Genomic DNA, 24648 nt, shown 5'->3' on the forward strand with positions numbered 1-24648 from the left:
TCTATATTCAATCTTAATAGTAGAATGTGGAATCTGAACTGACTGCAAAGTAAACAATGAGTAATGGCATATGATACAGCTGGCATTCCTCAAATGGAGTTTGTGTATATAATCCTGTGTTCAGGCTTGTACCTTTGACATGAGCACTGCAACTGTACCTACCTTTGTTAATATTGTTTCAGATGTGGGCGGCACGGTGGCGCAGTGATTAGCACTGCTGCCTCACAGCGCCAGAGACCCGGGTTCAATTCCCGCCTCAGGCGACTGACTGTGTGGAGTTTGCACATTCTCCCCGTGTCTGCATGGGTTTCCTCCGGGTGCTCCGGTTTCCTCCCACAGTCACAAAGATGTGCAGGGCAGGTGAATTGGCCATGCTAAATTGTCCGTAGTGTTAGGTAAGGGGCAGATGTAGGGGTGTGGGTGGGTTGCGCTTCGGCGGGGCGGTGTGGACTTGTTGGGCCGAAGGGCCTGTTTCCACACTGTAAGTAATCTAATCTAATGTGTTTCATACCATACAAATCCAATTGAATTTCTTTTGAAGAGGTGACTTAATTAATGAATAGCCAGAGGAATGTGCTTAGGTATTATTTTTATGAAATTTCCTGAGAAGATTTGATAAAGTCACTGATAAGAACCTGCTCAATCCATGCCAGTGTTTATGGTCCACTCAAACCCCTTCCCATCTTCTCTCAGCTAATTTTATTAGCAAAACTCTCCTAAGCTTCTGTGCTGTGTAGAGTTAGGTCACAGGTGAAGCACATTCTCACTGAATGGTGGAATAGACCTGAGGGGCTAATAAATGGCTGACCCTTATGGATTATGTTCATTCGCAACTAGAGAGTGATGCTGAAGTATCAGAGCCTCCATCAAAGTGACATATCACAGAAGTATTATGACTTACTCATCAATACATAGTCTAACCTTTTTGTCCTGGATGGAGATAAGCACATTGGTGGAGTTCAGAATTTAAAAGTGTTAATCTGATGATAGAGTTTGTATCATGTTGAATTGGCATGCCACAACCTGAAACATTGAGGCAGTACTCCGCAAAGGCTTTTGATTTTCATTTGAGTTGTTGACAGGACTTCACACTCTGCTGATGACAGGTAAAATCAGAATGCCTGCCTCTTTTCTGGATCACACCCCTTGTTGAAAAAAGTGTCCATGAAAACCATTGGAGGAATCCAAAATTGTTTGATCTTTGTCATTAACATCCACATAAAAGTTTGTCAAAAGGAACAAAAAAAATTGAAAAATATTTAAAGTATTGTTTTAACTCTCTGAATTTTAGTTTAACTCCAAATGATCTTCTTGTGCCACCTTTAACAAGGAATTTGTCATTGCAAACATAATTAAATATTGTTCTCCGAATTTTGTTTGTTCCCTATAAGAGTTCCTCAGCCAAAGAGACGCACTGTGGAGGAATAAGTGATCAACTTCAGATGGAGAGTACAACCCCTTTACAACGTCTGGACCTGTTTCTTGGGCAATTCCAATATGTCTTATTGACTTCAATTGCAGTATTCACTCAAGGAAAAGTAACTATTGCAAATCTAGGAACTGTTGATGGTCGTATTATGCAGGTAAACCTTGGATCCTTCTATTACTCTTACAGTGTTGTATTTTTTTATATAGCATACCCCCTGGAGCCCTACACTAAGTTTTGAAATTAGATATATTCCCACCTCTCCTCCCTCAATCTCGGTCCAAGTGACTCGGTATCCTTGCTAGTAAATTATTTATTGCAAGTGTTATCTCAGCTCCTTTTATCCTCCCTCCTCAGAATTCACTATCTGCCTGACCAACCTACACTTCATAATTCATTTAAACGTTCCTATCATATTCACAGTCAGTGAGCTGGGATTTTACCAGGTCCCTTGAAACAAGCTGGCAGGCAGGGAGTGGGGATCTTTTACTAGTGCCATGAAATTATATCTGCAGCCTTCCCCAGACAGAAACTGACCAAGCCTTTGAAGTTGCCTCGATTGAATGACTCTTTTTATTGCTACTGGTGTTTTACCAGCAGTGGGTGGACCCTCCACTGTGTGGCGACTCCATCTGTTAATCACTGAAAGACTTCCCTATGTGCTTGGAGTGGGTGAGACTTGGCGGGGGAGCAGGGAGCAGGTGTGGGCGGTGGAGGGGGGAGATGCCCTGCTAATCAGGCATTCTGTGTTCTTCAGAGTGGCTTCCTGTGGTAATACTTGCTTCATGACAACCTCCTCCACCCTCACTGATGTCCACCCCTCTTACTGGGCCATGCCTGTTTGGTTGAGACAACACCAGAACCCACTTATCAGTAATGTGTGCAGCATGAAGGGCTTTTGCCCAATATGTTGATTTTACTGCTCCTCGGATGCTGCCTGAACTGCTCTGCTTTTCCAACACCACTCTAATCTAAACTCTGGTTTCCAGCATCTGCAGTCATTGTTTTTACCTAGCATGTTCTGGGGCCCTGTCTGCTAGTGCAGTCCCAGGAGTGACCTCTACTACCGTTGATGGAGACTGAAGAGCTTCCAACTCTTCAATTGGCTGTCCATTCTGTCAGTGAGATCCCATCTTTTAAAGGAACATTAGATTCACAACATCTACTTAGTTGCTGGACAAACAAAAATTGCATTCCACAATTTTTGGAAGAGGGGTTGCATCAGCTTTCAGGCCAACATCAATGTCCCCGCTGCTCTAAGAATGTTTTAACCACTGTTTCAGGCTGAATCAGATTGTCCACTGTCTCGCCTCTATCTTTGACCTTGAGCTGAGCCTCCATCAGTATGAATACATAAAGACTATCGAATGTCACCAGCCTCAGCCCAGCTCCTAGCAAAGCCTTTATTCCTGCCTTTCACTTTTTCAGACTCAGCAATAACATTGCTATTGCAAAACTCATCAAAACTTCTCTTCATCACATCCTCTGTTACATCAGATCCTGCTCATTAATTGCCTTAGGGATTCACATCGGCTCCCACTTATCAAGTTTCCAATTTAAGATCCTTTTCCTTGTGTTTAATGTTAATTCTTCCAATCCTACAACTACCTCCAAAATGTCATGTTCTGAATCCAGATTTTTATGTATTCCCCTGCCCCCCGACTGCTGCCTTCTTTGGCCACACTATTGGTAGCTATGCTGTCAGCCTTTATTCTCTTTGATCATAGCCACATTCTCTTGGAAACAAAAACAGAAATTGCTGGAAAAGCTTAGCAGGTCTGGCAGTATCTGTGAAAAGAAATCTGAGTTAGCATTTCGGGTCTGGTGACCTTTCTTCAGAACCTTCGGGGCCGATGACCCTTCCCCAGACCTGCTGAGCTTTTCCTGCAACTTCTGATTTTGTTTCTGATTTACAGCATCCACAGTTCTTTTAGTTTCGCATTCTCTTGGAATTCCCTATCCAAACCCCACTGCCTCTTCATTACCTCCTCTTTTTTTAAAGAATTTGCTTAAAAATTCATTTTCACCTTCCATGTGATCACATTACATTGAATCTGCAGCACAGAAACAGGTCATTGGCTCAAATGTTCCATGCTGCCATTTTTGCTCCTGCCTCCCACCCCCTATTCACCTAACTCCATCAGCACCACTTTTTAACTCCTTTGTCCTTTACATGCTTTTCTAATTCCTGATGAAGGGCTTATGGCCAAAACATCGACTCTCCTGCTCCTCGGCTGCTGCCTGACCTGCTGTGCTTTTCCAGCACCACACTCACAACTCTGATCTCCAGCATCTGCAGCCCTCACCTCGTTTTCTGATTTTCTGTCTGATATGTCTATGCTGGTTATCTCAACTAATTGTAGGAGCTCATTCCGTTTTGCAACCAATTTCTGAACAAAGTGGTTTCTCCTGATTCCCTATTGGACAGTTATTTACCTTTTGACTCCCCCATAAGTGAAAATAATTCCTCTGCATTTTTAAAATTATTTATTCATGGGTTCTAAATGTCATTGGCAAGATCAGAATTTATTGACCATCCTTAATTGCCCTTGAGTACAGTCTTCTTGAACCATTGTGCTCTGAGGTGTTGGATTAGAGATAAAAATGCACCCATATATCTGGAGTTCACCCATCCACAGAAAGTGTGTTTAGGATGACGTCTTCTTGTGTACAGAAGTGTGGTAGTGATTTTGTTTTGAAAGAGTATTTCTTGCTATTACACCTGTTCTCTTGTGCCCAAAACCAGTAAATCTTCTCTGAACCACCTTCAACCCACGTATATTCTTCCTTAAAGAGACCAAAACTGCACAAAGTATTCGAGATGTGACCTGAATAATTCAAGCATAGCATCTTTACTTTTATGTTCAGTGCCTCTCGTAATAAAGGGTAGCTCCTCTAGTCTTCCTGCCAAAATGCATAAGCTCACTTTTTCCCACATTTATATTCCATCTACCAAGTTATTTACCTGTCTGTAATCCTCTTTGTGTCATCCTCACTTGGCTTCCCACTTATTTTTGTGTCATCTGCAAACTTGACTGTTTTATGTTCACTTTCTTATTCAAATCATTGATAGGTGTTGGAAATAAATGTGGGCCCAGCACTGATCCTTGTAGCACTCCATTAGTCACAGGTTGCCTTTCAGAAACTACTATTCTTAACTTCCCTGGTTAACCATGATTGTCCCGTCCCTTCCTCAAATCCGTCTTCCCCACTGGGATATATCTTTGCTGTGAGTCACAAACAATGTTATTACATGTTTGCCCTTCTTCATCAACTGTCTTTTCAACTAAACGCCTTTCCCAGTCTACTTCAGCTAACTCTGCACTTGTTACTTTGTAATTTGTCTGCAGCTTGCAATCCAGCTCATGTACTCAATCCAATGTTCCTTGAGCTGGAAGCATTTACAAGCGATGTGTTCACTCTGAAGTACCTTGGTGTCCATCAACTCACACGTATTGCAGCAACAAGTCTTCCATCCTGCCATCACTAGTGTATTTAATTGATTAGTTAGTTACACTAGTGTCTCTGCTCTTAATACTTCACAGAATCATAGATAGATAGCATCATAGAATCTCTATAGTGTGGAAGCAGGCTATTCAGTCCATTGAGTCCAGTCCACATCAACCCTCTGAAGAGCATCTACCGAGATCTACCCTATCCCTGTAACCCTGCATATCCTATGGCCAATCTGCCTAGCCTGCTCATCCCTGGAAACTATGGGCTTTTAAAATAATATATGATTTATTTGTTATTTCTTGCACTCTCTGTTTCACCTTTCTTTAATAATATTGACCCTCTATGATAGTTTCATTGAGGTTTCCTGCTGATGATGAAATGCATGATCAATGCAATCTTTTTGTATGATTGCCAAATCCTCCTGCAATTTACTGAGCTTTTAAACTGTACAATTTTTAATTATTTTGCTGATTCATCCTTTTTCCATTATAGGCGCCACCCTGCTATTCTTTGATCTAACCTTATATTGCCAAATAGTTTCAACTTAATTCACAGCCTGATAACTTGCATTAATTGTTGGAAAAGTTAAAGCAGCAGTTATCACAAGTATCAAAAACTACCTGAGTGTTAATAACTGCAAATGCGACTGGACTATATAACAAAATTGTCTGTCAGAAAGAAACCTAAGTCGGTGAAGTAAAGCAACGACAAGAGATAAAGGTTAGTTGTAAATAGTAGCTAACACACCAAGCTTTCTGATGAAGAGCTCATGCTCGAAAAATTGACGCTCCTCGTCGGATGCTGCCTGACCAGCTGTGCTTTTCCAGCACCACACTCTCAACTCTGATCGCCAGCATCTGCAGTCCTCACTTTCTCCTACACCATGAGTTTACCTAAAGGACTCAAAACTAACCTTCCATAGGGCAGAGCATGTCAACACCATATTGATGTGATTTGATTTATTGTTGTCACATATACTGAGATACAGTGAAAAGTGTTGTCTTACATGCTTTACAGGCAGATTTTCTTACACATTGCATCAGGGTAACAGAACAGAGTGCAGGTTATAATGTTACAGCTGTGGAGAAGGTGCAGAGAGAGATCAATATTAACATTAAAAAGATCCATTCAAAAGTCTGATTACAGCAGGGAAAAGCTGTCCTTGAATCTGTTCATACATGTGTACAAAACTTTATATCTTCTGCCTGACAGAAGAGGGCGGTAGAGAGTATAACCTGGGTGGGAGGGGTCTGATTGTATTGGTTGCTTTTGGGATGCCGTGGGAAGTATAGATGAAGTCAATGGATGGGAAGTTGCTTTGTGTAATGGGCTAGATTGTGATCACAACTCTTTGTAGTTTATTTCAGTCTGTGCAGTTATTCTCTGTAAAAGTCCTGTGCAAGTTTCAATCTTTAACAAGTTATGAAAAGAAACTGAATGGAATTGGAACATTTCCCCACAGAGGGTGAGCAGATTTATGTAATACAGGCAGAAATTCCTCTGAAAAGCATGGGAAAGCAGCTGCAAGGGCAAAGGAAAGAAATTTGAGGAAAAGTAAACCTTCTCTTTCAAACTTTAAAGTTGTCCTAATTTTCAGTTTAACACCAAGACACAATCTTATCATTGTTTCATCACTGTACTTCTCCTTAGTTTTTACTTGGATAATGCTGAGCAAAAGCTGCTCTTTTTGTGATCTTAAAGTATATTTTGAAAAATTGGTGCTGCAAATGTTTATGTTAAAGCATGAGATGTTTTTCCTGTCCCCTGACCTTTCCAAAACCAAAATCCAAAATAAGGAACCTAGACCAGTTGTAAACCTGGCCCAAAAGATTTATCTGTCATCCCATGTTTTGTTTAGAAAGAACTGTCCAGTAGGATGGCTGGTGTGCAATGCAGAGTGACACCAACAGTGCAGGTTCAATTCCCACACCAGTTGAGCTTACGAAGAAGGTCCCACCTTCTAAACCTCTTCCTTCACATTAGACATGGTGACCTTCAGGTTAAACTCTCTACCAGCCATCTCTCTCTAATGAGAGAGCAGCCTTGTGGGACTATGGTGACTTTGCCGTTATTTTTCAGGGTTCTACATTAATGTTTGTGAACTTTATTTGAATATAGTATGGCTTGTGGTTCTGTTCTGATGAATGACCCATTTTATGGGTGTTTGCAGATCAAGCTATGTGTAAATAGGTCAAGGACATAATACAGTGCTTTAAGTGAAGGTGACTATTTGACATTAGCATCAATTTTGCACGAGAAAGGAGATAAATGTCAAACAGAGGAGAAGTAAATGAGGATGCAGTAAAGAGCATTAAAAGTGAAGGCTGTCTGCTCCTAACAATTGAGTGGCTATGTGGAATGGGAAACATTGAGCAAAATACAGTAAGGAGGAATGGTGCTTAAAATACAGGATCGGTTATATCAGCAAATGTACTCATTAAACCATTTCCTACATTGCATCCATCATGCTCTTGCTACTCATCTTCCCAGCTACTTTCAACTGGTAAGCGCAGCAGATATTTTTTCCTCCCCATGCTGCAAAACATATATTCCCTTGAACACCTCCAATTTCCACATCTACATTGTCCCTTTAAATTTGCTGAGGATGAGTCATGTGGATACACATTACTCTCACTTCACTGCTTCAAGATACAACATTCAGAATTTAAAATTTACTCATTCAATTAATCCGCAGTTACGAATTCTGACCTGCTCGGTAAACTTTCAGGTTTCCCCTTCCCCACACATTTCCAACTCTGCTCCTCTCCTATCCACTCTGAAGCATCATTTATTAGCATTGCGATTTTTGTCTCTGGTTGAGTAGATAGAAAACTGAGTTCAAGACTCCCCAGCACTCACCAGGAAACAGAATACAATATTTCAATCTCCAAGTTTCATTCGCATGCCTCTGTTTGATTTCCTTCCAAAAGCTAGAGGGAAGTAACTGCTATTCCATGGAATATAGGTTAGTGTCTGCGTGGCTTGTAGAAGGAAAACAGGGGTGACTGGAGCAGAAACAGCCTAAGTTTACCTTTGGGCTCCCCTGGCCCTAAAACACAAACTGGTTCCAGAATCTCTTCTTGCTTACCTTTACCTAGTAAACTGTTGTAGCTTTGTGACTTAGCAGCCCATCCAAATGCCTGAGACAATTATTTATGAAGCTCACAAACAACCTGAAAATAGTATGAACTCAGGACATGATCAAGGATCTTAAAATTTAACAAATCTGAACATCTCTTCTTTCATGGGTTGATTGATATTTTAATAAAGGAACAATAGATCGAATTGTCACAAAATGATGAAAGGAAATGCTGTTCTGGCAGCATTACTAATGCCACACATGAGTAATTGAGGATAGCTACAATGGTGTGATTTATTCTTGTAATTGCTAAAAATAGTGATTAATCATTGTCCTAAAGAAAAGATCCCAACAAAAGAGCTCATTTATCTTTGTTCACAGCATATAATATCTTAACTAAATGTTGTGCTCTTCAAGTACACAATATACAAACAACAATAAAAGCAACTACTTGCATTTATATAAGGCTTTTAAAGCAATAAACTTTACAGGAAGGTAATGGGACAGGTTTTGACAGATTAGGTTGGGTGACCCATTACGAGGTCATGGAGGTTAATTTAAAGGGGCATCTTAAAGAAGGAAAGAGAAGTCAAGTGAGGGAGTTCCAAAGCAGAGGGCTTCGGCATCTGCAGGCACAGCCAAATGGTAAAATGGTGAGAATTCCAGCAGCAGAAAGGAAGTCTTTCAGTTTACAACATGCCATAGCTAGACCTTTGTACACTGATTTAAATGGTTCATTCACTTCAAGGATACTTGGAAACATGGGCCCTGATATTTACAGGCACAGGAGTTAGAAGCATAGGGAGGAGTTCTGGTCTGACATCTCCCCAGGCACCAAGGATTTAACTGGTTTGGCTTCCGGAAAATTGAAAATCTCAGGATCAGGCAGGCTAAGCTCTAACTGCGTGGAAGGCTGTATAGTGTCACTAGCATTTTGGCTAGATCTTTAATCCCGCACATTTGTTGAATGTAAATCTCACCATTTACGATGGTGGGATTTCAATCTATGCCCCCAGAACACTAGCCTGGGGTTCTGGATTACCTATCCAGTGATATAACTACTACACCCACCACCTCTTGTTGCTTGGGAAAAGATCATTTCAGAAGAGGATGAGTAAAGCATGGTTTGACAGGTTGGAGGTTATCGCAGCAGAGGTTGGAGAGAGATATGGTGGGGTTATGGAGATCACTAAACAGGGCAGGTCAGGCTTCTGATTATGAAGCTGGAGAGAGGTTCATAAGCATGTAGCAGGTAACAGGTTTGCTTGAGGGACTTGGGAAAGCACCCCAACTCCTTCTGAATGACATAAGTTCTGGATGAATATTTACCTCTTCCATGCAATAGTCTTGCCTCCCTTTCACTATCAGTTTCCAAAGGCTCTGGAAACACAATAGACTAAAGTTTAAGGTGGAAAAGGGATAAAGTCTGAGCAACCTTATTAAAATGTTAAAAATGTAACCTAGCTCCATGAAAACTTGAAGCAAGTAGATTTATGGTCACTTAGGTTGTGACTTGAGAGTGTTTTTTAATGTTTTGGCATCTGACCTAGCCCAGACAATCTTTTTTTCAGGATTAGAATTATCATAATGGTACTTACTGCAGGTTGCAGAAAAGAAGCGCTTATAGTAGACTCAGACTTGCAAATCACAATAATATTTTTGCAGATTTAAATTACAGTGAATTACCAGAAGGAAATTGTAGCAAAAGTAATTACATTAGAGCTTAAAGATATTAGCACAGCTAATATTGATTCATCCAGCAGTGAAAGAACAGGATAAGAACAGTGCATAGTTCAAATCCAGCTTCAGAAATTTGAGCACCTCATAGAGTCATAAGTCATACAGCATGGAAACAGACCATTTTAGAGAGAGCACTGCACTGTCTGAGGTGCTGTATTTCACATGTAATGTTAAACTCCACCTCTGGACAAGTTTACATAAATGATCCTGTGGTACAATTTGAGGAAGAGCAAGAATGTTTTCTATTCATGGCAGCATCTGTGAAGAGAAATCAGAGTTAACGTTTCAGGTCTGGTGACTGTACCTCAGAACCCAGATTCGAAACATTAACTCCAATTTCTCTTCACAGATGCTGCCAGACCTGCTGAGCTTTTCCAGCAACTTCAGTTTTTCTTTCTGATTTACTAGCACCTGCAGTTCTTTCTGTTTTCTATTCATGTTTGCTAGGGCAGAATTTATCTATAAAGAGATATGGGGAATTATTTAATTGCTGTTTATGAAACCTTGCATATCAATTGGCTAATGCATATTCTACATTATATCAGTAACTACACTTCAAAATTTTTTTTTTGGCTGTTAAGCACATGGCAATGCCCTGATGTTATGCAAAGCATGATATAAATGCAAGTTATTTAAAATGAAAAATAAACAGAGCAGTTTAGACTCAGAGAAATCTCATAGTTCCAGACATGAAGATTAATCATCTTCAGAAGTACAGCATTTTCAACTTATATATCAGCCATGGGATTCTGGCAGTAGTTTCAGCATGACATGCCATGCAGTTTTTAAACTGAGGGGACCAAAATCAACTGTATTCTGTCCCATAAATGTTAAGATTCATTAATTGAATTAGTATACCATTTTGGTTTTGAAAGCTTTCTCCAAATGTGTCCAAGTCAGCCTAAAACTCAAGGTTGTGCAACTTTAAAATGAAATGTTGAATCCTGTACCCATTCTTCTCTGTAAACATTGAGAAATTGGAGAAGTTCTTTTAAACAGAAGAGCTCCTAAGTTGTTGCTATTGCTAACCTTCTTTATTATGTAGTTGAATCTTTGGTCTCTCCAGGAGTTCACATGTGGACATTTGGCAATTGTTTCACAGGTGAATTAACATAGGTAGGAAAATTTGCCCTTAGGAAATGAATCACTCATAGATTGTAAGAAAGGTAAACTTTCCATGACTGGTAAACGTGTAGGTCTGGGTCAGGCTTCATTAATTCAGTCTTGGGTGAAACACTTCCTTGTGTGATTAATATCTTAGTTTCGCCTTTCTTCATCTAATTCCTGTAATCCGTGATTCAAAATAAAATTACTAAGCATTTTGAAATGCATTTCTCACTAGATAAAAGGAACTGCAAAGAATTTCCAGAAGATATTTGTTAAGTGGTAGGAAAGGAAATGTAGCAGCTTGGATAGAAAGACAGTTGATACCTATGAACCCAAGTTAAGGTTAATAAGTACAGTGAAGATTGTAAAAGCCTGAGGGTGATGTACTCAATGATTGATGCTGGGTCCACTTCTGCATCCCCTTCCCCTCTATATAACTTGGACTTGGCCATAGGAGACACAATATTGAAACTTGTTAAATATACAACAATTGGATGTTCCACAGATAATGTTGAGAACTGCAGAAAATATGGGAAGATTTACTGAATGGGCAGTTAGACTGACATGGAGAAGGTGAGGAGTGCAGATGCTGGAGATCAGAGTTGAAAAGTGTGGCACTGAAAAAGCACAGCCAGTCAAGCAGCATCTGAGGAGCAAGAGAGTCAACATTTCAGGCATAAGCCCTTCATCAGAAATATAGGGCTGGGCAGCGCAAGGGTGCTGAGAGATAAATAGGAGGGGGTTGGGGCTGGGGGAAAGGTAGCTTGGAAGGTGATCGGTAGATGCAGGTGGGAGCTGATGGGGGTAGGTCGGAATGGAGGATGGTGGGAAGGAAGATGGACAGGTACGACAGTTCAAGAGGCCAGTGCCGAGTTGGAGGGTTGGATCTTGAATAAGGTGCAGGGAGGGGAAATGAAGAAACTGGTGAAATTGACATTGATGCCGTGTGATTGGACGGTCCCAAGGCAGAAGATGAAGTGTTCTTCCTCCAGGCGTCAGGTGGCTTGGATTTGGCAGTAGAGGACTTGCATGTCCTTGGTGGAGTGGGAAGGGGAGTTGAAGTGGTCGGCCACAGGGAGGTAGGGTTGTTTGGTGCATGTGTTCCAGAGATGTTCTCTGAAACATTCCGCAAGTTGACACCCTGTATCCACAATGGACACCATATCGAGAGCAACGGACACAGTAGATGAGGTGTTTGGATGTGCAGGAAAATCTCTGCAGAATATGGAAGGATCCTTTGAGGCCTTGGATAGAGGTGAGGAGGGTGGTGTGGATGCAGATTTTGCACGTCCTGTGGTGGAAGTGGAAGGTGCCGGGTGTAGAGGGTGGGTTGGTGGGGGGCGTGGACCCAACAAGAGAGTCACGGAGGGAATGGTCTCTGTGGAATGCTGATATTTAATGTAGACAAATGTAAATTATTTAGAAATGAAAAATGGGGAATTGGAAGCATACACAGAATGGAATGACAGTGAAGAGTGAAGTAAGTTGTATAGGAGTCTGAGGGTTGTAAATGCATAATTCCCTGATAATGCACACAAAAGTAGATATTTTCCAAGGTAAATGCTATTAACCTTTTGGATTCCATAAATAAGAACATAAATTAAAAATTCTGAGCATATCAAAAAATTGTACAAGGTCAAAATTTGTCAAGTCACCATTTTGTTTTTATTTGATTGTGTGCATGTGGGTGTGTCTGGCTAGGCCAGCATTTACTACCCATCACTAATTTCCTAGAGGGCAGTTAAGAGTCAGGCATATTGCTGTCCATATGGAGTAACAGCCCAACTAGGTAAAGTTGGTAGGTTTCCTTCTCTAAAGGGCATTAGTGAACTAGATGGGTTTTTAACAACAAGTGACAATGGTTTCACGAAACTAAAACAGAAATTGTTGGACAAAGTCATCAGGTCTGGCAGCATCTGTGCAGAGATAGCAAAGTTAACATTGCAGGTCCAGTGACCTTTCTTCAGAACTATTAGGAGCTAAGGAAAGGTGGCTTCTATGCTGAAAGCAGGAGAAAGGACTAAGCGTACAGGTGGAGATGGAGCCCAGAGAGAGAGAGAAAGACAGGCAGACAAAAGAACAGATTATGGTGAGTCTGGGAGAAACAAAAGCTGATAATGGGGACCACAAGTGGATGAAAATGGGTTGCCTCTGCTGAAAGCAGCCCATGTCAAGCCCTTGATATGCCTAACTGTTTTTCTCTCACTCACTCCAGCTATTCACTTATGTCTTTCTACCTAGTCCCTATGTTGCCTTTTCTTAGCTACTAATAGTTCTCAAGATGGGTCACTCGAACTGAAATGTTACTTTGCTTATTGTCTAGAGATGCTGCCAAACCTGATGAGTTTCTTCAATAAATTTCTGTTTTTGTCTCACATTTCCAGCATCCACAGTTCTTTGTTTTCTGACAATGGTTTCATGACCATCAATAGACTCTTAATTGCAGATTTTTGTTAAATTCAAATAACAGAATTGTGGCAGAATTTGAACCCTGGTTCCCAAAACATTTCCTGTGTCTCTGGATTCATTATTTAGTAATAGTACCACTAAATCTTTAGCTTCACTAAGCATTAATGATTAATCTTCAAACATTAATTAAAACACTAGACTTGCATGATTGACTATTGGCTTAAGTATTTGTAGTCATGAGGTGAGCCCTGAAACAGTGAGCTGAAAGAAGGCGATCGTGAGATTTAATAGATGTTCTTAAAGCTATAAAGAATTCTGATGATGTCATTGGGTAAGATTATTTTTATCTTTTTAAGAAATCAGTAACAATGGATCATTGATTTACTATTATCAGCAAAATGGAACTGTAAGAAACAACTTAGGGCCAAACCATGGGCAAATAAGTGGTTAAAGCAGAAGCAATGTATATTTTAAGGGGAAATGGCTAAATAATTGAAGCAGAAAGATTAACAGGACTGTTCGGGAAAGGAAGTCAGGCTGTGTTTTGCAGTTCCCTGACTGACAATATGCCTGCTGTCCTGCCTTCTTGTGATGGTCGTAATGGACTGACTATTACTCTTCCACTGTAACCAGACAGATCCCCTGACTATGATCGCAGCCACTATGGCCTGTGTGTGAACTGTATCTGTGATAGATTGTACTGAGCCCTCCAGATCAAACACTGTACCCCACTCACCCCTCTATGCCTTAACTGGTCTGAGAACAAGTACCCATTCACTTACTGACATGGCTGTTTAGTTGAATAAACATGTAGCATGTTTGCTATGCAGGCAGCTAATATGTTCTGTGGGTATTAGTTTGACACCTGGTGTGCCGTGTAGCAAAATGACTACACCACCCAACAGATCCCTACTGACAAGCAGCCTTCTATACGTCTGCATTAAAGAGTACAGCAGTGCTAATAGCATTTAGGCTCCACCTTTAACTAAGTGATATCAAACAAGGCTAAACAAGGTATGGATGCTGTGAGCGTGCAGGTAGGCCCTAAGAAAGCAAGTGATTAGCCCTGAGATGCAGCCTGTGATGCAGCCTGGCATCCTTGCAGCATACACCTATCAAATGCTAGTTGCCATGCAATCTGCAATACAGGACCGCACATCCTAACTGCCGTGCAAGTTAATCAGAGAGCTGCCATGAGGATCATAAGGAATTGGCAGATACTAATTTCCAGTGGCACATGCGGCTAGTGCCCATGGGTTGTGCTGTGAAATGCTGAGCTACACGGAAGCTGGTTATGGCTGATGGCGGGATGAAATCACCAGGTACCTGTTCTGACTTGCGACATTTTGTTAACCGGGCATGTTTCATAAAGCTAGAAGCTGCATATTAAAGAGGCAAGATATGCAGTTTTAAGGGATTTAATGTGTTTAAGTGACAACTCACTGCTGATTAGCGAGATACCCACCTCGCCACCCAGCAGATGCATAAAATATGCAGCAGGTTTCACCCATTGTCGAGGTCAGCCTCGTGAGACTTCTCGTGTGATTTTGCCACAAATCTCGCCAAAGCCCACATCACTTTCATCCCTAGAAGAACTTCATAACAACATAAAATGAAAATTAGTAAGTAAATATTTTTCATTGCAAAGACTATAAAGCAAACCTAACACAATCGGGATGTGCTTGTAAATAGGCTGCTTCAACACATAGAATGCATTACTAATGCAAATATGAAGTGACAACTTGACCAGAACTGATAATGTTTTGCCATGCCTTAAGTTAAGGAAAATTAACTTTGAAGACAAATTGCAAGCAGCAAACATTGTATTCAAATACTATTCTTTCTGTTTGATTTATTAAAGATGCAATATTCATAATGCATGATCTGCTTTGAAGATGTAAACGGCCAATGTGGCCAGGTAGACATAATGGATTCAGTAGTCCCTTGACTCAATTAAACTGACAGTTATCCTAAGATCCAAGAAATCTCATTGTCCACTTCACACAGTTGGCCACTTGCTTCCATGCCCCTTCCCTTAAAACACATACAGGGCAAGTTGGAGACAAGTATGAGCAAGATTTTGGATTTTTCAACATTTTAATTCCCTCCTCCCCACCAACCTTACCCATCGCTGCCTATTGTACAGCTTTAGAATTCCCTCTAAGGTACCATTTGCAACCAGGAGAAGACCTCTGAAAAGCACTTAGCCCATACTTTCCATAGTAATTGTTTCAGACCTTGTTAGTAATCTTGAGTTCCATTTGTTAACACAAAACTACGTAAATGCATCTTGAAGAAAGTGAGGAGTGCAGATGCTGGAGGCCAGAGTCAAAAAGTGTGGCACTGGAAAAGCACAGCCAGTCAGGCAGCAAGAGCAGAACAGTCGACATTTCAGACATAAGCCCTTCATCAGGAATGTGGGGGGGAAAGGGCCTGAGAGATAAATGGGGGGGTGGGTGTGGGACTTGGGGAAAGCTAGTTGGGACAGTAATAGGTAGATGCAGGTGAGGGGTAATAATGATAGGTTGGAGGGGATGGAGAAGCAGATAGATGGGAAGGAAGAGGGACAGGAGGACATGAAAGTCCAAGGCCTCCTCCACTGTCAAATCCAAGCCACGCAACGACTGGAGGAAGAACACCCCATCTTCCATCTTGGGACCCTTCAACCACATGGCAACAACATCGACTTCACTAAGCTCCTAATCTCCCTTCCCTCTACCTCATCCCAGATCCAACCCTCCAACTCGGCACCACCCTCTTGAACTGTTCTGCCTGTCTATCTTCCCACCTATCTGCTCCACCCTCCTCTCCAACCTATCACTATCACCCCCACCTGCATCCGCCTATCGCCATCCCTGCTACCTTCCCCCCCACCACCACCCCCACCCCCACCCTCCTAATTATCTCTCAGCCCTACACCCACCCCCCCACACCACATTCCTGATGAAGGGCTTATGCCTGAAACGTCGACCCCTGTGCTCCTTGGATGTTGCCTGACCTGCTGTGCTTTTCCAGCACCATACGTTTTGACTAATTCTTTCTTGAACGCTATTAAAGTTTATTGTTCTGTCATCTTTACCAGTAGTCTGCTCTTTTAGAAAACTTTGTTATCCTAAATACTCATACCTAAACCCTTGAGCTTATTGTAAGCGTGTCGAAAAAGATCACAGCATTTTTTCACTATTCAGGACCAGACACATTCGTTTTTAATTTTGTTTGGTAGAGTAACATGCTTTCAAGTCCTAAGGTGACTCCTAGCTTTATCATGTACCTCCTCCTGACATAATTACTGTCTGAAACATTGTGGTCTTGATTTACAAGTATGAACCAGAGTTCCACAAGTTATTAGCACAGTTCAGCTTTAGAATGCCAATAAAGAGATACCTTCAAACTGAAGCAACTCTTGCTGTCCTTTTTACAGAAGAAGCAAGGCATTATATCAAAGCCAGAGAAAGACCCCAATGTTAGACTTCAGTCTATAACTGAAATGGTTTTGCTTAATCATTTGTGCTGTTATAAACATTGATTTCAAATAGAATATATTTGATTTTACTTTATAAGGTCATATGATCTGTGACTTAATGTTGCTAAATTATGCAGTCTACAATTTAGTTGCTGTACGTGCAGAATCTGAATATGGTTAGATTAAACAGTACTGAAACATGCACATTTAAGAGTTTAACTACTGCAGGAAGGGATTTTTGGTGCACTGGACAAGGAACAGAAACCAGTGAAACTCACCCTACGCTAAAATCTCACACAGTTATGGCCATACTTCATATTTTATAGAAACATTTCCATTATAATGCAGAAGGAGGCAATTACTCTCTGAAGCCGCACCTCATCTAGACTCATTCCCCTGCTTGACCTCCATAGGTCAATTCCTAACTATTATCTATGTAATAAAGCCTAGACCCCTCACGACTATCAGTATTTCTGTCAAATCTCCTCTTAATCTTCTCTAAGGAGAACAGCCCCATCTGCTCAAAACTGTAGCAGAAGTTCCCCATCCTTGAAACCATTCTTGGGAGTTTTCCTTCACCTTGGGCTGAACATCTGAAGCTCTTGACAGAATTGGGCAGGAGCTTTATCCCCACATTAAAAGGGGATGGAGAAGGCCTCTATTTTCAGAACAAATGGAAACTTGGTATTCAGCTCGTACCTTACGGGTTAGAATATTACATCCAAGGCAACAAATATTGGTAGGCTGTTCAAAAACAGAGACAAGCAGAGCATTGAGGTGAATTATAATTGAGGGATGGCACAGTGGCTCAGTGGTTAGCACCATTGCCTCACAGCACCACGGACCCAGGTTCGATTCCAGAGTCAGGCAACTGTTTGTGTGGAGTTTGCACATTCTCTCTGTGTCTGTGTGGGATTCTGCTGGGTGTTCTGCTTCTTCCCACAGGTTAGGTGCATTAGTCAGGGTAAATGTAGAGAAATAGGGTAGGCGAGTGGGTTGGTGTGGAGTTGTTAGGCTGAAGGGCCTGTTTCCACACTGTATGGATTCTAGGATAACTTCTATTACCAGTTCAGCTAACTCAGCATTGCCTGTGAATTGAAACAAGAACTTTTCAGTTTAAGATGGTATGTTTTGCTTGTCCATGTACCAAAGTTTTTTGCTTCTGTTGTTGCTTCATCATAACCAGTTACCATCTTTGCATTCAGAGATGGTTCACTGGCTGTGAGGGTGGAGCTCCTTTATGTTTACACATTACATTTTTGTAGCTATTTGCCTGGATTAAATTTGACTAGTGAGTTTTGAGTAAATCCCTGTTTTATATAAGATTTTACTACCTTTAACCGACGCTACTTTCGCTAACTCTTTATGTTGTATAATAGAAATCAGAAAATGCTGGAAAACTCAGCAGCTGTGGCAGCACCTCTGGCAAGTGGAACAGAGATAACATTTCAATAGGTATACTTCAGAACAGAAGAGAGGTAGAAATACAATGGATTTTATGCTGTTGAGAAAGATAGAAATCAATAAGTAGTTGCCACGGGCTCAGTATGAGGATTCAATTATTTTTTTCCTCTGGTGAGGCCATTGAAGTTCTTTTCACTTCATTACAATAGTGATAGCTTGTGGCATGTAGAACATTGGTCAATTCAGCAAATATGTGGCACATTATAAATATTATCATTACAGGTGGTGATTTCCCGAACAGAGCGATTGACACCCCACGTAAATTTCCAGTTGGATTCTAGCTCAGTATCTCCTGAAGTAATAGTTGAACAGTCTGGATCTGAAGAAGGCTTCATTGTTGTCATCACAGGGAAGAAAGTAGGTCACATTTTGATTGTAAATACATTATCTGTCTTTTTGAAAGTGTGCTTTCTTAAGATTCTTTCACCCTCATCTTCAAATTCTGATGTTCGTCCCATTGTGACATAATTTCAAGTTATTTTCATGATCGCAACTCTACTCATTGATTTTCTATTTCACAAATGTTTTCAGAATTTATGAATACACTGGGAATGTAACAGCAATTAATAATAATCCTTTTCTTAATGTGTATGTAACCCAATAATTTGTAGCGAGGTTTTGCAACTTGCCACAAATTGTTGAATAATTTGCATCATTGTATCATTAATCTTTTGAAAACAGAAGCTCGCCAACATGAGGCCCTGGGTTCAACTCCCAGCATCTCGACAGGTGATTCTTTTGGGGTGGCATGGTGGCTCAGTGGTTAGCACTGCTGCCTCACAGCGCCAGGGACCCAGGTTCAATTCCTGCCTTGGGCAACTGTCTATGTGGAGTTTCTCTGCGTGGGTTTCCTCCAGGTGCTCTGCTTTCCTCCCACAGTCCAAAGATGTGCAGGTTAGATGAATTGGCCATGTTAAATTGCCCGTAGTGTGAGGTGCATTCGTCAGGGATGAATGTAGGTGAATGGGTCTGGGTGGGTTGCTCTTCGGAGGGTTGGTGTGGACTTGTTGGACTGAAGGGCCTGTTTCCACACTATAAGTAATCTAATCTAACTGCCCCATAATTTTCAAGAAGTGCTTCATTTGCAGTGTTAAGACAAATTAAGCTTGCCTTAAAAGGTTCTGACTATTACTTAACAATGTGAGGGGCATTTCAATGAACAGATCTGTTTCTGCAATGCCATTCAATCTCTCCAACCAAGATGTTTCATTTCTACAAATAGTAATTTGTTCTTAGAGATTTTTAACATTTCAAATGAAAATTTTTAAAATCTTTTCTTTCCCTTTTCTCTCCTTCTCTTAATTCAATCCTACCTTTCTTACTCTGTGCTTAATTGGCCTATAATTCACACACTCTAATTCACTAATTTTCCCTTTAATTATCTATTCCTAAATCTCACCTGTTAAGGACTATTGAAATCATCCTTCACTCATATTCCTGACATGCATTAACCTCACTGTACCAGCTCACACTTCCAGCTGTTTGCAGTGTAAAAATGCCGATAAGGATTATAATCTAAGCAACAGGCCACCCTATGAGATGGCCCACTCTTGACGCTGCTGGGAAAGTTATTAGTACATTTAGGCTTTTCCTGTAATATACAGTATTAGTTATTTGCTGAGTATTGCAGTTAAGTTCTTGAAAAGTAAAAATTGAAGTGAAATAATTTTAAGTGAATCAAATCTTCCCATTATAACTAATATAAAAACTGTAGTTAGATCCTGTAGGTCTTTTTAAAAGAAAAAAACAGTAAGTAGAAGTATTGTATATTCCTGAATTCCTACATTTGTAAATGAAATAACTTGTCAAATAAAATAACTTTTAAAATAAAATAAATTTAAAAGTATGGAATAAATATCCCAATTCTTTCTATTTGCCCACTGCTGACCAACTCTCCCCTGCTCACCACTTCCATCTTCTGTTCCCCAGCTGTCCCACTCATCACTTCCCTCCCAAACCATCCCGCTCGCTGGTTTGCTCTTCCATTGACTGCTTCTCCCACTCACTGTTTTCCACCAACGAACCCTCCTTGTGGGGCAAGAGGTCAGGAGAGAGAGGAAATGATTGAGGAGTGAGAGGAACTCTGACTGGGAGGATCAGGCAGAAAAGTAGCGATTGGAAGAGTCGAAGGAAAGATTGGATGGGAGGGACGTATTGGAAGGAGGCAGACAGAGAAAGAGTGGGGAAAGGGGATTATGTTGGGAATGGGTGATGCTGCTCCAAAATGATGCTGATCAGGTTACTCGCAGTCCGTTGACCTTGGTATGTTAAAGCAAAAGTCCTGGTGTTAGTGCACATACTGCTGTTACTATATCTGAGCTACAAAACCAAAACAAAACAAAATTTAAATACGGACTTACCATATATCGATGGCTTTGGTGTTCTTAATATAACTCTCTCAGCATCAGCTATTGGCACAATTGGAAGGTTGCGGGCAGACTGTTTTAAATGCATAACAGATTAATAATTTACTTACCTATTTTGTCAATGGAATGGAGAAGTTTTTTTATTGGTGTAATGAATTCCCAGCTTGTCAAAAACTAATTGCAGCATAAAAATTAATACTGTATTCTTTCTCGCTAGATAAGCAGAATACCTTTAACAGGACCAGGGTGTGACAATTTCTTGTCCTGCAGTAAGTGTTTAACAGCTCCTTACTTCATGCGGTGTGGCTGGTGCGATGGTAGGTGTTCCAGGATACAAGAATGTACAAATCAGATGTGGGCCCAGAATATTTGCCCTCCTGTTATCAGTGAGGTAAGAATCTCTGCTGTTTCTTTAAAAACTTTAATAGACTGCTAGTTTACTGTTGCACCTTGGAGTGTATCCAGGGTAAATTTGCAATACCTTTGACAAAAGTACACTGTGTACTTTTAATTCAAACTCCACACTAGATAAATAGCATGTTTAAAAAATATCTGATTCACAGGTGTGCGAGTTGGATTAATTTTCATTGTATTTATGGTTTGCTTAAAAAAAACCCATGGGATAAACTTCCAAGTTTTAAGTTTGGCTTTTAAAAAAATTCTTATAAAGTTTTTGAGGAAAAGTCATTCATGGCTTTAAAGTTTATAGTCTAATTAGAATACTTGTGAGCCTTAAATAATTTTTATGCATTTTATAGCTACTGCAACTTACTATTTTAGAAAGCAGCACTATATTTAGATATTACCCAGGTTTAATGATCCAATAATACCTTGTTCCTGGAGATCCAGATTAATGTCCAGCTCCATTGAGCTAACATTGTGAATTCGATAGCATCGGGGTATTCAATTAGATTTCAAAGAGATTAGATTCCCTACAGTAAGTCCGTCATGCCTGTGCGCCTCTTCCAGTCAGTCTGAACTCCCCCTCCTATTTCCAAACATTTAAATTTTGCGTCCACTTGCTTTTTAAAAAATGCAAATAGACCTGCTATGACTTGTCTAACAGAAAGACTGATAAAAGCAAATATCCCTTCACATTGCTTATGCTGTGTACTTGGGTCTGTCTGCAATCTTCCAGAGTTTATGATGTGCCATCAAGTCACAGAAATGTCCATGGCACATATAGCAAATTTATTATGTTATAGTGACTTCTTGTACTGCTATGTCTGGTAGAAGAGCCTCTATGCAAAATATTTTGAAGTTTTCACTCATTCTTTTGATAATGTTGTATTAATGGCATCTAACTCTATTAGATATCATGTAGGTATTGAATCACTGACCTGTATAAGTCTTTCAGAACTTAGCAGAATCCTTCGTTGTTTTTACAACTTGATCAGGTTATTCTTCTAATATTTACATCTGTGTCTTCCTATTAGTGAGTCAATGGAATAATTGTTGGTTACCAACTCAGTAAAGTGGCTGATAAAATTCAAAAGGAAATAGACAAAGGCACAAATTAGATTTAAGTGGCTCAAAGCAGTCGGAGAAGTAGAAATCTGAGAAAACCTAGAGGTCATATTGTAAATTAAAGCAGATTTTACGTTGAAACAAATTATGCTGGCTGTTCTGAAGAAGAACCAAAACATTAACTTTGTTTCAGCACAGATGCTTCCAGACCCATTGAGTTCCTCCAGCATTTTCTGTGTTTGTTTCCATGTGTGTTCGCTTGTGTTAGACTTCGATGGCAAGGTGTCAAATCCAGATTAAGTGCCTTCATACTCGTCATACTTGTGCCACTCCTGGTACACTAGATGGGAGATGATGGCATTGTGGCAATGTCCCAGGACAAAAAAATGTACTACTCTAGATGCATGAGTTCAAAACCCACCTTGGCAACTGGAGGATTTGATTCAATTAATAAATTTGGAATTGAAAGCTAGTGTAGTGAGAAGGTAGGTACTAGATCAGAAGAAGTATTTTATCACCCTTTATAAAATGGTGAAAGGGGCAACATACAGAGGAGAGGTACAGGGAATGAAATCCAAAAACTGAGGCCCAGGCAGCTGAAGGCACCCAGTTCTGGTGAAGCAGTTAAAATCTGAACTCCTTAAGAGGCCAGAATTAGAGGCCAGATACCTCAGTGAGCTGTGAGTTCTGGTGAAGCAGTTAAAATCTGAACTCCTTAAGAAGCCAGAATTAGAGGCCAGATACCTCAGTGAGCTGTGAGTTCTGGTGAAGCAGTTAAAATCGGAACTCCTTAAGAGGCCAGATACCTCAGTGAGCTGTGAGTCTGAATAAGATCACAGGATTAGGGGGAGCGAATCCATTGGAGGAGTTTAAAAAGAAGAATGAGAGTTTTTAAATTACAGTATTGTTTAATCAGGAATCATTGCAGGTTCATGAGGCTTGATGCAAGTTAAGACACAGGCAGCAGAATTTGGCTGACCTCAACTTTGTGGATTTTAGATTGTGGGAGCCAGCCAAGACTGAACTGGAATTGTTATGTTTAGAGCTGACAAAGACATGATGAGGGTATATGCAGCAGATGAGATTGGGAGAGATGGAAGTAAAGGCCTGTACTCGAGAGGTCTTAGAAATCACACAAATAAAATGTCTATCACTCATTCTGAGATCAAATGCGATATTTCGGTTGCAAATAGATATTTTAGTCTCAGACTATAATTCCATCAAGAGGAATAGAATCAGGTACTTGAGAACAATACAGAACTGCGATTAAAGACTAAAAATGCAGCGATCAAATTTTTGAGAATTCTTCATTGTATTTGTATCCTTATGATTGAAAGAGTTGTACAACAGTGAATTTGTGAATGTCTACAATTGATATTTTACTGTAGATCTCCCCAGTAAGTGCACCTTTTGAGGGTGGAACAAGTCTGTCCATTTGTGGAAAAGATTTTGGAGCAATGAAAACTGGAAAAATAAATGCTAAAATGATTGCAATAGAAGTTGGCAATGCTTCCTGCAAATTGGATGCTAAAAGGAGCAACAGGAACAGGTATGCAAGAAGGACACAATTCTGACTTAATCATAGCTGCCCATTAGAAAAAAAACACATCCAATTGGAACACACAAACAAGCATTTGGCATAACATCTTATATACCAGTAGACAAATAATCACTTACATCAAACCTCAAGTCTAGCTCCAGGTTTACTGATCGTAAAACACAGAACAGAGATGGGGCACAATGTTAAAAGCAACATACCAAAATTGAGTTAGTTACCTGTTTCTTCTGGGGCTGCTACTTGGTGTCAATATGGAGATGAATCACATCAGGCTCAGTGTTAACCTAGCCTGTCTGGTTGGAACATTGTAGGTGTGGATTAAAATAATAGTCAGTTGCCTTTGCTTATACTTAGCCACCACCATTTTAACATTGAAGTTGTCAGGAGTGGAGATTCTGCCTGCTACAAGTAAGTAGGATCCACATCAGTAAGAGAAAGCTAACTTGGGATTCCAACTACATTGCCAAGTGTCATTGCCATAAAAAAACTGAAGGGACACATAAGCAGGATGGGAATGACTCTGCTATTTTTTTCTCTCATAAAAGGTCTCCTTATGGGCCAGGAGCAACAGATATGTTCATCCCAGCCTGGCAGGGAAATCTTGCATCTCCACGATCCTGAGTTCCTCCCTAGCCTGAATCCAAACGTATTTTCCATCGGAACCCACCCAATGACTTACCCACATGTCACAGACTATTCTTCTGGAATGCCAATGACAACCATTTGAGGCAAAAATCTCAGTCCTGGCTGCGTAACCCCCTACATTAACCCCTCTGGCTTTGGGCAGGAGTCTGCACGCCATCACTTTAAGTCATATTCAAGAGTTCAGTGTAGACATGTTTCTTCCTGATGCCACCATTGATGCTTCCTTCTCCTGGGCATCTACATGCCTTGCTTCCATCTGAGGTTAAACATTTTGGGAAGGAGATGGTGGAAAAGCGACTGGTTGATACTGCCTAACTCTTCTATTCTTCTATGGTATAACCTACATAATTCTGGATAAATGGTAGTTACTTATAAAGTACCTTTACAATATGTTTTCTCTTTGTGCTCCATTTATCTTTGTAATAACATATAACCAGAGCATATGGGAGTAGGCCATTCAGCCCTTTT

General features: G+C 40.5%; 1 protein-coding gene across 1 annotated transcript in view; it reads left to right on the forward strand.

Moving 5' to 3' along the window:
• The window catches only part of met (MET proto-oncogene, receptor tyrosine kinase), a 126876-nt gene that overhangs the window by 55655 nt on the left and 46573 nt on the right, over positions 1-24648 (forward strand). Inside the window, exons 3-6 of the mRNA XM_072551497.1 lie at positions 1392-1583; positions 18367-18501; positions 20728-20901; positions 23366-23526. Coding sequence (XP_072407598.1) covers positions 1392-1583; positions 18367-18501; positions 20728-20901; positions 23366-23526 — 662 coding nt within the window. The remainder of the gene's footprint in view (positions 1-1391; positions 1584-18366; positions 18502-20727; positions 20902-23365; positions 23527-24648) is intronic.

Source organism: Chiloscyllium punctatum, chromosome 32 (genome assembly GCF_047496795.1).
Source record: "Chiloscyllium punctatum isolate Juve2018m chromosome 32, sChiPun1.3, whole genome shotgun sequence".
NCBI lineage: Eukaryota > Metazoa > Chordata > Chondrichthyes > Orectolobiformes > Hemiscylliidae > Chiloscyllium > Chiloscyllium punctatum.